Source organism: Canis lupus, chromosome 5, assembly GCF_048164855.1.
Source record: "Canis lupus baileyi chromosome 5, mCanLup2.hap1, whole genome shotgun sequence".
NCBI lineage: Eukaryota > Metazoa > Chordata > Mammalia > Carnivora > Canidae > Canis > Canis lupus.
This window is the reverse complement of record NC_132842.1, coordinates 2010138-2025150: the sequence shown is the minus strand read 5'-3', so window position 1 is coordinate 2025150 and position 15013 is coordinate 2010138. Positions and strand designations below refer to the sequence as shown.

At 40.1% G+C, this 15013-nt stretch overlaps 1 protein-coding gene across 31 annotated transcripts in view; it reads left to right on the top strand.

Moving 5' to 3' along the window:
- PARD3 (par-3 family cell polarity regulator) overlaps positions 1-15013 on the top strand; it is a 649441-nt gene that overhangs the window by 357472 nt on the left and 276956 nt on the right. For 29 of the 31 annotated variants that reach the window (XR_012030741.1, XM_072825191.1, XM_072825187.1 and 26 more), the window contains 2 exons: positions 4689-4777; positions 7070-7153. Coding sequence is in view for 30 of the 31 variants with exons in the window: in XM_072825191.1 (XP_072681292.1) it covers positions 4689-4777; positions 7070-7153 (173 nt within the window). In the remaining variant the exon portion in view is untranslated. The remainder of the gene's footprint in view (positions 1-4688; positions 4778-7069; positions 7154-15013) is intronic. The other 2 variants (XM_072825188.1, XM_072825178.1) reach the window with 1 other exon arrangement.

Genomic DNA, 15013 nt, shown 5'->3' with positions numbered 1-15013 from the left:
TTTATATAGACATTGTGGTATTTACTTCCATGTTCCTAAATAAAATTTTATGTTGTTCTTTCCTGGTTACCAGTTATTGACATCTGTTGACTTGCCACAATGGAAGATGAAGGTTTTTCCCTTTTATGCCACTTTTACTTTTCATGTTCTCATTTCCTCGCTATTACATCATGAGTCTACATGAAATCAGTAGCCTGTGTCACATTATATAGCAGTTTATGGCTCACTGCATAACCAAGTAGGTACTCTGATTAAATATTCTTTCCTACACATTTTCCTTTGTTGTTCCTGGAGTCAACTGCTTTGACCTTTTAAAAATCTATTTTGTTTTATCTGTGTACTTCGGAAACCTACCCCCGACCCCGCCCCACATTCTCTAACAGGTCTGTCAAAATATTTCCCAAGTATTCAAAAATATCAGACCAATTATTAATCTCTTTTTTCTCAGGGAGATTGACTTTCCAGACTTCTCTTCTTGCTCTAATCTGACTTGGCTTCTGCTTCTCTGGGCTATCTTTTCACCTTGTTTTGGGACTTTCCTTCGGTTCCATCCATTGCATAATTGAATTTCTTGGGTTTTGCTGGATTCCATCCAAAAATTCTTTATACGAAAGGGTCCATGGGAAGTAAAGAGTTTGCCCATCTGAAAAATGTTTTCAACTTCCGTACTTGATTTTTGTTTGGTTTGTTGAACATAGAATTCTCCACTGAGGGGCACATGGGTGGCTCAGTGGTTGAGTATCTGCCTTTGGCTCAGGGCATGATCCTGTGGTTCTGGGATTGAGTCCCACCCACATCGGGCTCCCCACAGGGGGCCTGCTTCTTCCTCTGCCTGTGTCTTTCTTATGAATGAATAAATAAAACTTAAAAAAAAAAAAGAATTCTCCACTGAAAAATTTGTTTTAATATAGAAGGTATGACTCTTTTACCTAGTAGAATTTAATATTACTTGAAGAAGGCATTGTCATGATAGAGCATTTTGTGGCTAATAGTTTTAGTTTGCTGGGAGTCATACAAATGCTACCATTTGGCAATGCTTACATTAAACTCTGCTTTGGGGAGACAGTTCTCCTTTCCTCTCTCCCATTTGTGTATGTCTTGAGAGCAGAGGCCTTTATCCTGGACAATCCTGCAAGGATGTATGTGCAGCAAACAGCCTTGGAAGGCAGATCCAGGGTCTCCCTCATAGCACCGGACAGACAAGCTGCTGTCTGTGTAAGATATTTGGGTTCCCACGCTCAGGTTTATTATTCTGTGTGCACCACTGTTCCCTGGTTTTCTCCACATCACTTTGTGAGAATTTTCACTGGAGAGAAGTGTCTAAAAAGATGATACTCTGGCGATTACTGTAATAAGCTGTCCTTTGTCTCTGACCCAGGGTTCTTATTTTTTCCACTAGCATTCATGCCACTATGCAGGCTAAGTTAGGAACTTTCAAGTGGGATCAAATCATAGATTTTTCACAATTCTTGACATCTGTTTTTCTTCTGAAAATTTCCTCAACCAGTAACCCATAGTGTTGTGTTTTGTCCTCGTGCCATTTATTTGGTTATACCCAATATTGTTGTTTACATTTTTTAATGTGTTTTCTCATTTCAACGACATTTTATGATGAAGATACTTTGTATATAGCAAAATGCAACATGAATCAAGGTTTGTGAATGTTTTTAAAATGTTGATTTTGTAATTTAATTGAGGATGTAATATGTTTACTATTAAGTTGTCTTGTAAGGCCCAAAGTATGAATGGATGAATATATACTCTTAAAATATAATTGTGTAACATTCCCTTAAATTGTTTATTTGAGGTGTGTTTTATATGTCATCTATCATTTATTTGTCTTTTCAGTACCAGCTGACATTTGGTGGGCAGTTACTGTGTATTAGGCACCACATTATGCTTGTTATATGGATTACATTATCCCTTTTAGTAGTTCTAGAAATATGTTTTTATTGCTTGTATTTTACAGAAGGGATAGAAATATAAAAGAGGTATATAACTTGCTAAGGATATAAAATTGGCAAATAGTAGACTTAGCACTCATACTCAGGTCTGTTTAATTCTTGAACCCAGGTTGCCCTATAAAATGCTATAAAATGGAGAGAAGGGCAAAGATAAAAAAGTATATTGTCTCACCTGGAAGTTTTTAACCTTGTGTAGTTTAATATTTTAGGCCTTTAATATTGATTTGACATAAATAAAAGCCAAGTTTCATTTTCTATGTCTGTAATGGAATTCAGTAACTGTTCAGTCACAGCTTTTTAAAAGTACAAAACAACAAAATAAAGCAACGTAGGAGCTGATTTTTACACATCCAGAATTTGGGAAATTTCAAGTTGTGGTTCCCAGAGCAATTGCAGGTCAGCCCAGGCGGTCAGTGTTGTGATCTAAACTGAACACCATATAGAGCTGCATGAAATAATATTCTGCATGCTCTTGGGGGCCAGATAATGGCCACTGTGGGGACAATGAATGTGTAAATTATCAGTTACTGTTTTATCACTGTAGTTTGGGGCCTTTCATTTATGTGGCTGTGTCATAGTAGAACTTAGGTGTTTCTACATCATGGTGGCATTTCACTGATGCTTAAATTATTAATGAATCCTGAAATGAAATGTTTTTAATTGGAAAGATTATTTTGATGTTTTCCATCTGATTTATAAATGATCACTTTGCTCTTCTCCCTACCCCTACTGCCAATGGAAAAACCATAATTTTAGGAGTTCTTGTTTACATCTAAAGCTTGGTTTTTAGGTTTTAAGATGCTGGTTAACCTTTGAAATGTATTGTGTGCTTGTGCTTAAAAGAGATAGATGACTGAGAAGTGCATAGTAGAGCCTCTTAAAACATAGGATCATCAATCTTCAAGTACCTTGGCTTAATGCAGTGCACCACCATTGAGGACACATGGAACCTATCTACAACTCATAGAAAAACTTGGTGCATTCACTTTCTTATTTTGGTAGATACTCAGAGGAAATGTCAAGTGGGTATTATTGACTGCTCTGTGTTGCCTTAATATTTCTCGAAGAATTTAAAATATTATTTAACACCGTGTTGAACCTACGACGTTTATCATTTTGTTGATTGATGTCTTTGCTGATGGCATATAAATTCCTACTATGACTCTTTCAAATACGTAATTAAAAATATAAAATTTTTCTTTAATAGTAGATTCCTATATAGGTGGTTTAATAAATTCACATAGAAAATCCCTGTTACCAAATTTATATAGTGGAAAGGATGGACCTAACAAATTATAAGTTATACATATAAACTTCTAAGAAATAGATTAAATAAATTTTATTTATGTGTATTTGGAAACTTATTACCCCACAGATTTCTAGGGATGATTATGTTATTATTAGCAAAATATATAGAGTATCTATTGGATACCAGACACTGGATCCAAGATGAAGCACACTAAGCCTCTTAGCAACTATGATTGGAGGTTTCAAGGCTTTTCTAAATATTCTAATTTGGTTCCTAAGACTTTTGATATCAGTCAGTTATGTTTATCATTTTCCCAATTATCCTGAAAAGCCAACTTAACTGTGAACTCTTTAATGAAAAGACAGTGGCCAAGGTCATAAAATAAGGCATATTCTTAAGTGGCATTTCATTCATTCATTCATTCATTTATTTATTTTATTTTTTTATTTTTTCATTTCACTTATTTTTGCGCTATCACATTTATTCCGCATGTAACTTTTGTAGTGGCAGCATACTTACCAGTTTCTACAACATGTTGGAATATAATTTTTACAAAATAATACCTTCTTAAAAGGAGGAGTACAAAAGTGGGGGTTGATTATTTTGCTGTTTGTGCCTCTCCCTATGCTTGGTACTTCATAATGGAAGTAAACAGAAGTGGTTCTTTATGGTGAAGATCTTAATGTCTTCATAGATACCTCTAAATAACCAGTTAACTGACTTAGGGTGACTTGATGTGAAATTGCAGAGGATGAAGGATTTGAGTCTAGGACGATACTTACTGCATGCTCATTTTGAGCAGCTGATGTAGTAGGAACTGAGGAACTTTGAAGATTTTGGTAGTTGTTAAGGTTTTTAATGCTCTCAACTATTTGGATTAGTAAAAATTTTAAACATATTACCCATTACCTGTACATTTACTTAGCGTAACATTGTAGTAATGTGTGATTATTCCTGAAAACATACACCAAAAAGTGAAATAAAAATGATAAGAAAGTTCACCTAAGTAGAAGCACTTTCCTTTTTGCAGTGGTGTCTTGTCCACCTCCTTGGATATGCTAACTCAGGGGGCTGTTGCTTTAAAATACAGCTTGTCATAGAGATATACCTGTCTGGGGCAGCCCTGGTGGCTCAGCGGTTTAGTGCCGCCTTCGGCCCAGGTTGGGATCCTGGAGACCCTGGATCGAGTCCCACATCAAGCTCCCTGCATGGAGCCTGCTTCTCCCTCTGCCTGTGTCTCTGCCTCTCTCTCTTTCTCTCTATGTCTCTCATGAATAAAATAAATTAAAAGAAAAAAAAAAGAGATATACCTGTCTGATCATTAAAGGTGATTGTCCCTAGAGAAAGGACCTAGGTAACACCTATGATGTAAACCATCAAAATACCTATTAAATTCCCATTTTATCTAATTTCCTTTCACATTATGGAAGTAAACCTAACAGAGTATACTTTTCTTTGTGATGTGTGTCTCTTAGGATGAGGATGGGACAGAAGACAACAGTCGTGTTGAACCTGTTGGACATGCTGACACTGGTTTGGAGAACATATCCAGCTTTTCTCTAGAGTAAGTTACTGATGGTTTTGTTGTTGTTGTTGTTGTTGTTGTTGTTGTTGTTACTGGTGGTTTTAACTAAATTTGCAATATAGCATCACTGATATCAGCAAGTATTCCAAAAGCATATGGCATGCGGAATGTTTGTGCTTAAAAACATGCCTTGCATTGATTTGTTTTCCAAAGAGCATCTTTCATCTATTGAGTTAATTACCTAATGTAAGAAATATAGCATGGAAATCACATGTCCTGAGTTTCATGCCTTGGCAAATACTATTGAATTATAATACAAAATAGTATTTGATTGAAAATGTTTGTTGTGTTAAGAGCAGTGTAACTGTTTTCAAATTGCTTTGTATGTCAGTGTTTTGGTCATTGTTTGTTCTTCAACTTCGCTAAATATAAAAAATGTGTAGATAGGTGTTACTTGAAAAACCAGTTAGAATTATCTAAGCATTAGTCATTTGAATATATATTTTTTCGATTTGAAGAAATTGAATCTCTCAAGATATTTGTTGAAAAATTAGAGTCATAGGTTAGGTATAACCTTAACTTTAGATATAACTTAACCATAACTTTAGATATAAAAGGACAAAGAAAACATTACTATCTTATCACAACATTACAGTTATCTTAAGTATTGCCACATTTAAGTGGATGGTGTTCTCAGGACTTCTTCCCATGGTAGTTTAGACCAGGGAAGCAGTTATTCTGAAATTTTGTATGACTTTGGGTGAAAGTTGAGGAGGCCTAGATAATTAGCATTTAAACTCTTAATTCTGTCTTTTCTTGGTCTTCCAAAGGAAGGCTCTTAGAACTTTCTCAGTGAGATTAAACAGGGTCTAGAATCAGTTATGTTTAGAAAGACAGCAACCAGCACTCTCTATTACATTTAAGAAGTACTTGCTATGTCCTAGTTCTTTTTAGAAAGAGTGTAGAATAAATAAAATAATTTATTAAAGTTACCATATTATTTTCAGTTGACAAACTAATCATTAGATATTCAAATGATATGTAATAGTGTCTAAAATAAGATGTGAAATCCTATGAAATTATAAAAAGTCAATTCATTTAATTATTACTACTTCAGTTAATATTTTGGCAGTATTGCAGAATTTTAAATTTTTTCCTAGTTTCTGTGATTAAATCTATGCACATATTCTTAATTTTGTTTTGATTTGTTTGATATCACTATATTTAATTTTCTTTTAGTCTTTGAATTATATAACCAGGACATTAATAGTATATAGAATAACTTTAGGTTTTTATTGAAGAAATACATTTGAAGAAAAAAAAAAGAAATACATTTGAAAAACTGACATTTCCATTATATAAAAACTATACTGCAATTTTTGTCAAATCCATTGGTAATCTTTACAGTTGTCCAGGTTGCTTCAACTAAAAATTTAATTGAAGTAATCTTTTTAAAAAATTGATTGTCAGATAAGACCTGTTTAGGAAATTTATAAAGAAAATGAAATCTCATTTAAAAAATTAAGAAAATTTACATTCTCCAAATTATACGTTTTCATTAAACTCAGGTTTATTATATTAATAGTACTTTAGTTATGTAATAGAAGTAACTTCCTGTTACTTATATCTCTCTTCATGACTTTAAAGTTCAGTTCCAAACGTTTATAGAAAGTGTTTGATTTTTAACAGATATCTATTGGTTTTGAGAAACGAGTTTCATTCCCTGCATTGTGGTACATATACAGAAGTTTAGGACCTTGAATTGTTGTGGAACAATGTGGGAAGTAAAGATAGCTTGATCACACGTTTGCACAGTCTCCTTCAGAGGCAGAAGCTTTGACCTCATTGGAATAGTGGAAGGATCAATAATGTGACTTATGCGGGAGCACTTTGTAAACTTTAAAGTGCTGTGCAGCCAAAACACCTTCATTCGTTTAATCTTCATTATCCTTGAAATAAATACCGGGATGGAAAATTTTCAGTGGAAATCTAGAGATTTGACTTACAAAGTGTGTACTTGTACTATACATAAAAGAGTGTGGTCCGAGAGAAATGGTTCTGTATCATTTTAATGTAGTCAATTCTGATGATTGCTCTCTCTCCATGCCATCAGACTAGCGTTCAGGTATGTAGTGTTTAATGTCGCTCTCATCACCATGCCTATATTCCAGAATGTGTATGTGTATGTGTGTGTGCTTGATGAAGTTTTTGTTTTGTTCTCTTTTGTTTATTGTACATCTGTGTTGTAGCAGTTTTTTGGTTTGGTTTGGTTTCGGTTTTGGTGTGTTTACAGTACCTGTTCATGCTCCCTCATTCATCATTGTCTCACAGTGATATGGTAAAGCTCGTACAAGTCCCCAACGATGGAGGGCCTCTGGGAATCCATGTAGTGCCTTTCAGTGCTCGAGGCGGCAGGTAACGTATCTTGGAGGTTTTTAATTGAATCATAATGTTGAGTGTTTTATCTTCATTTATGCTCAGATAGAGAGTGGCGTTGATTTAGCATATGCTTAATAGAAACAGTTTCATTTGGGGCCAACTGCTGCTTCATTCATACGGATACATCCTAATCACAGAAAGCACTTAGGCTGATGAGGAAATCAAGCATTTAAATTATTCTGATACTGTTATTGGTCATCACATATTCCTGCAAACATTTAACATTGATGTGTATTGATGAAACACTTTAGAGTCAGAGATCCAGCTGAATTTACAAAAATAAGGGAGAGCTTAAGGCAGTTTTCCGGAGAAATTAATCCAATAAAAATTATCTGGATAACTTAGGTAATGATTCATTTTAAATTCATTTTTAGGTTTATTTAATTCTTAAATTTTGTAAGATTTTTATGATTACGTTTGGAATTTTTAAAAGTTAAATAAGCTATAGATTTATTTCCTACTGTGGTCTGTGGCTCCTTCTCTTCAATCTCTACACATTCATTTTTTTTAACAAATTATTTTTTATTGGTGTTCAATTTACCAACATACAGAATAACACCCAGTGCTCATCCCGTCAAGTGCCCCCCTCAGTGCCCGTCACCCATTCATCTCCATCCCCCGACCTCCTCCCCTTCCACCACCCCTAGTTCGTTTCCCAGAGTTAGGAGTCTTTATGTTTTGTCTCCCTTTCTGATATTTCCCACACATTTCTTCTCCCTTCCCTTCTATTCCCTTTCACTATTATTTATATTCCCCAAATGAATGAGAACATACACTGTTTGTCCTTCTCCGATTGACTTACTTCACTCAGCATAATACCCTCCAGTTCCATCCACGTTGAAGCAAATGGTGGGTATTTGTCGTTTCTAATGGCTGAGGAATATTCCATTGTATACATAAACCACATCTTCTTTATCCATTCATCTTTCGTTGGACACCGAGGCTCCTTCCACAGTTTGGCTATTGCGGACATTGCTGCTAGAAACATCGGGGTGCAGGTGTCCCGGCGTTTCATTGCATCTGTATCTTTGGGGTAAATCCCCAACAGTGCAATTGCTGGGTCGTAGGGCAGGTCTATTTTTTAACTCTTTGAGGAACTTCCACACAGTTTTCCAGAGTGGCTGCACCAGTTCCCATTCCCACCAACAGTGGAAGAGGGTTCCCTTTTCTCCGCATCCTCTCCAACATTTGTGGTTTCCTGCCTTGTTAATGTTCCCCATTCTCACTGGTGTGAGGTGGTATCTCATTGTGGTTTTGATTCGTATTTCCCTGATGGCAAGTGATGCAGAGCATTTTCTCATGTGCGTGTTGGCCATGTCTATGTCTTCCTCTGCGTGATTTCTGTTCATGTCTTTTGCCCATTTCATGATTGGATTGTTTGTTTCTTTGGTGTTGAGTTTAATAAGTTCTTTATAGATCTTGGAAACTAGCCCTTTATCTGATACTTCATTTGCAAATATCTTCTCCCATTCTGTAGGTTGTCTTTTAGTTCTGTTGACTGTATCCTTTGCTGTGCAAAAGCTTATCTTGATGAAGTCCCAATAGTTCATTTTTGCTTTTGTTTCTTTTGCCTTCGTGGATGTATCTTGCAAGAAGTTACTGTGGCCGAGTTCAAAAAGGGTGTTGCCTGTGTTCTCTAGGATTTTGATGGACTCTTGTCTCACATTTAGATCTTTCATCCATTTTGAGTTTATCTTTGTGTATGGTGAAAGAGAGTGGTCTAGTTTCATTCTTCTGCATGTGGATGTCCAAATTTCCCAGCACCGTTTATTGAAGAGACTGTCTTTCTTCCAGTGGATAGTCTTTCCTCCTTTATCAAATATTAGTTGACCATAAAGTTCAGGGTCCACTTCTGGGTTCTCTATTCTGTTCCATTGATCTATGGGTCTGTTTTTGTGCCAGTACCACACTGTCTTGATGACTACAGCTTTGTAGTACAACCTGAAATCTGGCATTGTGATGCCCACAGCTATGGTTTTCTTTTTTAAAATTCCCCTGGCTATTCGGGGTCTTTTCTGATTCCACACAAATCTTAAAATAATTTGTTCTAACTCTCTGAAGAAAGTCCATGGTATTTTGATAGGGATTGCATTAAACGTTTAAATTGCCCTAGGTGCCATTCACATTTTCGCAATATTAATTCTGCCAATCCATGAGCATGGAATATTTTTCCATCTCTTTGTGTCTTCCTCAATTTCTTTCAGAAGTGTTCTATAGTTTTTAGGGTATGGATCCTATACCTCTTTGGTTAGGTTTATTCCTAGATATCTTATGCTTTTGGGTGCAATTGTAAATGGGATGGACTCCTTAATTTCTCTTTCTTCAGTCTCATTGTTAGTGTATAGAAATGCCATTGATTTCTGTGCATTGATTTTTGTATCCTGCCACGCTACTAAATTACTGTATGAGTTCTAGCAATCTTGGGGTGGAGGCTTTTGGGTTTTCTATCTATATTATCATGTCATCGGCGAAGAGGGAGAGTTTGACTTCTTCTTTGCCAATTTGAATGCCTTTAATGTCTTTTTGTTGTCTGATTGCTGAGGCTAGGACTTCCAGGACTATGTTGAATAGCAGTGGTGAGAGTGGACATCCCTGTCTTGTTCCTGATCTTAGGGGAAAGGCTCCCAGTGCTTCCCCATTGAGAATGATATTAGCTGTGGGCTTTTCGTAGATGGCTTTTAAAATATCGAGGAATATTCCCTCTATCCCTACACTCTGAAGAGTTTTGATCAGGAATGGATGCTGTATTTTGTCAAATGCCTTCTCTGCATCTAATGAGAGGATCATATGGTTCTTGGTTTTCCTCTTGCTGATATGATGAATCACATTGATTATTTTACGAGTGTTGAACCAGCCTTGTGTCCCGGGGATAAATCCTATTTGGTCATGGTGGATAATTTACTTAATGTATTATTGGATCCTACTGGCTAGTATCTTGTTGAGAATTTTTGCATCCATGTTCATCAGGGATATTGGTCTGTAATTCTCCTTTTTGGTGGGGTCTTTGTCTGGTTTTGGAATTAAGGTGATGCTGGCCTCATAGAACGACTTTGGAAGTACTCCATCTCTCTCTCTTTCCAAACAGCTTTAGTAGAATAGGTATGGTTTCTTCTTTAAACGTTTGATAGAATTCCCTGGGAAGCCATCTGGCCCTGGACTCTTGTGTCTTGGGAGGTTTTTGATGACTGCTTTAATTTCCTCCCTGGTTATTGGCCTGTTCAGGTTTTCTACTTCTTCCTGTTCCAGTTTTGGTAGTTTGTGGCTTTCCAGGAATGTGTCCATTTCTTCTAGATTGCCTAATTTATTGGCGTATAGCTGTTCATAATATGTTTTTAAAATCGTTTGTATTTCCTTGGTGTTGGTAGTGATCTCTCCTTTCTCATTCATGATTTTATTAATTTGAGTCTTCTCTCTCTTCTTTTTAATAAGGTTGGCTAATGGTTTATCTATCTTATTAATTCTTTCAAAGAACCAACTCCTGGTTCTGTTGATCTGTTCCACAGTTCTTCTGGTCTCGATTTCGTTGAGTTCTGCTTGAAACTTTATTAACTTTCTTCTACTGCTGGGTGTAGGATCTATCTGCTGTTTTTTCTCTAGCTCCTTTATGTGTAAGGTTAGCTTTTGTATTTGAGTTCTTTCCAGTTTTTGAATGGATGCTTGTATTGCGATGTATTTCCCCCTCAGGACTGCTTTTGCTGCATCCCAAAGATTTTGGATGGTTGTATCTTCATTCTCATTAGTTTCCATGAATCTTTTTAATTCTTCCTTAATTTCCTGGTTGACCCTTTCATCTTTTAGCAGGATGGTCCTTAAGCTCCACATGTTTGAGGTCCTTCCAAATTTCTTGTTGTGATTTAGTTCTAATTTCAAGGCTTCATGGTCTGAGAATATGCAGGGGACGATCCCAATCTTTTGGTATCGGTTCAGACCCGATTTGTGACCCAGTATGTGGTCTATTCTGGAGAAAGTTCCATGTGCACTTGAGAAGAATGTGTATTCAGTTGAGTTTGGATGTAAAGTTCTGTAGATATCTGTGAAATCCATCTGGTCCAGTGTATCATTTAAAGCTCTCGTTTCTTTGGAGATGTGCTTAGAAGACCTCTCAAGGGTAGAAAGAGCTAGATTGAAGTCACCAAGTATAAGTGTATTATTATCTAAGTATTTCTTCACTTTAGTTATTAATTGGTTTAAATATTTAGCAGCTCCCACATTCGGGGCATATATATTGAGGATTGTTAAGTCCTCTTGTTGGATAGATCCTTTAAGTATGAGATAGTATCTCTCTTCATCTCTCACTACAGTCTTTGGGGTAAATATTAGTTTATCTGATATAAGGATGGCTACCCCTGCTTTCTTTTGAGGACCATTTGAATGGTAAGTGGTTCTCCAACCTTTTATTTTCAGGCTGTAGGTGTCCTTCTGTCTAAAATGAGTCTCTTGTAACAGCAAATAGATGGGTCCTGCTTTTTTATCCAGTCTGAAACCCTGCGCCTTTTGATGGGGTCATTAAGCCCATTCACGTTCAGAGTTACTATTGACAGATATAAGTTTAGTGTCATCATGATATCTATTCAGTCCTTGTTTTTGTGGATTGTTCCACTGAACTTGTTCTTAATGGGGAATTTTAAGAGTCCCCCTTAAAATTTCTTGCAGAGCTGGTTTGGAGGTCACATATTCTTTCAGTTGCTGCCTGTCTTGGAAGCTCTTTATCTCTCCTTCCATTTTGAATGAGAGCCTTGCTGGATAAAGTATCTTGGTTGCATGTTCTTCTCATTGAGGACCCTGAATATATCCTGCCAGCCCTTTCTGGCCTGCCAGGTCTCTGTGGAGAGGTCTGCTGTTACCCTAATACTCCTCCCCATAAAGGTCAGGGATTTCTTGTCTCTTGCTGCTTTAAGGACCTTCTCTTTATCTTTGGAATTTGCAAGCTTCACTATTAAATGTCTAGGTGTTGAACGGTTTTTATTGATTTTAGGGGGGATCTCTCTATTTCCTGGATCTGAATGTTTGTTTCCCTTCCCAGATTAGGAAAGTTTTCAGCTATGATTTGTTCAAATACATATTCCGGCCCTCTGTCCCTTTCGGCACCCTCAGGAACCCCAATTAAACGTAGGTTTTTCTTCCTCAGGCTGTCGTTTATTTCCCTTAATCTATCTTTCTTGGTCTTTTAGTTGTTTGTCTCTTTTTTCCTCAGTTTCCCTCTTTGCCATCAACTTGTCTTCTATGTCACTCACTCGTTCTTCCACCTCGTTAACCCTCGTCATTAGGACTTCTAGTTTGGATTGCATCTCATTCAATTGATTTTTAATTTCTGCCTGATTAGCTCTAAATTCTGCAGTCATGAAATCTCTTGAGTCCTTTATGCTTTTTTCTAGAGCCACCAGTAGCTGTATAATAGTGCTTCTTAATTGGCTTTCTGACATTGAATTGTAATCCAAATTTTGTAACTCTGTGGGAGAGAGGACTGCTTCTGATTCTTTCTTTGGAGGTGAGGTTTTCCTTCTAGTCATTTTGCTCAGTGCAGAGTGGCCAAAAACAAGTTGTATTGGGCAAAGGAGAAAAAGAGAGCGCGAAAGAAGGAAAGAAAAGAGAAAAAGAGAAAAGAAAAAAGAAAGGAAAAAAGAAGAGAGAAAAAGAAAGGGGAAAAAAGGGTGGGGGTAGCAATCAGAAATCTAAAAAAAAAACAAAACAAAACACTGGGGAGTATCTTCTGTTTCTGTATACTTGTATACTTTAAGCCCCTTGACTTCCCCTGGAACTTGTCCGTCTAGCGGGTCTTCTGGGGGAGGGGCCTGTTGTGCTGATTTTCAGGTGTTAGCAGTTGGGGGAGCTGCTCTGCCCCCTGCCTGGTGCAGGGCTCAGTGGGGGTTGTTTACCCCGTGAGGCCCCAGGAGGAACAACCACAGTGGCGGGGCCAGCTCTGGAGCCCTGGAGTCAGCTCCTGCAGTAGCTCCAGAGCTCTCGGTCTGCAGGGCCTGGAGGCTCCGGGCCGGGCCGCTGATCTGCTCAGCTCAGGGCAGGAGCGTCCTCGCTGTCCTGGGCCCTCCTGACCTCTGCCTGTCCCGGGGGAGGCCGGATCCTGGGCTGTGTCCCGGCGCCCTGTGCTCCGGGGCCTGCGCTGGTGGATTTGCGCTCCCGCCCCGCAGCCCCCTCCGCGGAGCCGCCCCCGAGCCCCCCTCCGAGCTGCTCCCGCCCCGCAGCCCCCTCCGCGGAGCCGCCCCCGAGCCCCCCGAGCTGCTCCCGCCCCGCAGCCCCCCCCCCGGAGCCGCCCCCGAGCCCCCCGAGCTGCTCCCGCCCCGCAGCCCCCTCCGCGGAGCCGCCCCCGAGCCCCCCGAGCTGCTCCCGCCCCGCAGCCCCCCCCCCGGAGCCGCCCCCGAGCCCCCCGAGCTGCTCCCGCCCCGCAGCCCCCTCCGCGGAGCCGCCCCCGAGCCCCCCGAGCTGCTCCCGCCCCGCAGCCCCCTCCGCGGAGCCGCCCCCGAGCCCCCCGAGCTGCTCCCGCCCCGCAGCCCCCTCCGCGGAGCCGCCCCCGAGCCCCCCGAGCTGCTCCCGCCCCGCAGCCCCCCCCCCCGGAGCCGCCCCCGAGCCCCCCGAGCTGCTCCCGCCCCGCAGCCCCCTCCGCGGAGCCGCCCCCGAGCCCCCCGAGCTGCTCCCGCCCCGCAGCCCCCCGAGCTGCTCCCGCCCCGCAGCCCCCTCCGCGGAGCCGCCCCCGAGCCCCCCGAGCTGCTCCCTCCCCGCAGCCCCCTCCGCGGAGCCGCCCCCGAGCCCCCCGAGCTGCTCCCGCCCCGCAGCCCCCTCCGCGGAGCCGCCCCCGAGCCCCCCCGAGCTGCTCCGGGTCCCGCCCGCGCTGCAGCCCTTAGGGAGCTCGGCGCACTCTCCTGGGCGCGCAGTTGCTCTGTTAGTGTCCCCGGGAGCCCGAGGGCATCCCCGCCCTCCTGGGTCCTGCTCCAACTCCCTGCGAGCCCCTTTCCGCCCGGGAAGGTCGGTGCAGCTCCTGCTCCTCCGGGACGGGGCTCTCCTGTCCTGGGGACACTCGCCCCGGCCTCAGCCCGGCTCCTCGCGGGCCCCTCCCCCTCGGAGGCCTTTTGTTTCTTTATTTCTTTTTGTTTGTTTGTTTGTTTCTTTATTTCTTTTTTCCTGTCTTCCTACCTTGATAGAAGCGCAAACTCTTCTCACTGTAGCATTGCAGCTGGTCTCTTTTTAAATGTCAGGCCGAATTTGTAGAGTTTCAGGGTGATTTGAAGGTTATCTAGGTAATTTGGTGGGGACAGGTGATCTGGGGACCCCACTCTTCCCCCATCTTGCCCCTCCTCTCTCTACACATTCAAATGTCATATTTTGTACTGTTAATGACTTCATTATTTTATAGAACGTACATCTTTAAAGACTTCAACTGTTATATGAGTTTCTTTTATTCTGCTTTTTTTGTGGAAAAATCTATTGGGTTTATTAAACATTTTGTTTTAGTATCTTTAAATACTGTGCATTAAGGAGGGCACATCATGTGATGTGCACTGGGTATTATACACAACTGAAGAATTATTGCACAATACGTCTGAAACCTAGTACTTTATATTGGCTGACTGAATTTAAACAAAAAATAATTTAAAAAAATACTGTAAATTGATTTTGCGACTAAATGGTTGATGGGCCTCTGTCAACAAGTGAAGTGCCCACATCTTTGCCCTGGAGGACTGAACTGTCAAGTGGTTGAAGATTCCTTGTATCTTCTCTTAAATCCGCATCCAGAACTACCCCGTGAAGTATATTTATGAACTGTTTGGCTTCTTATTTTAGACTTCTTCTTTCTCTATTGTTGTCATTATTTATTTTTTTTAA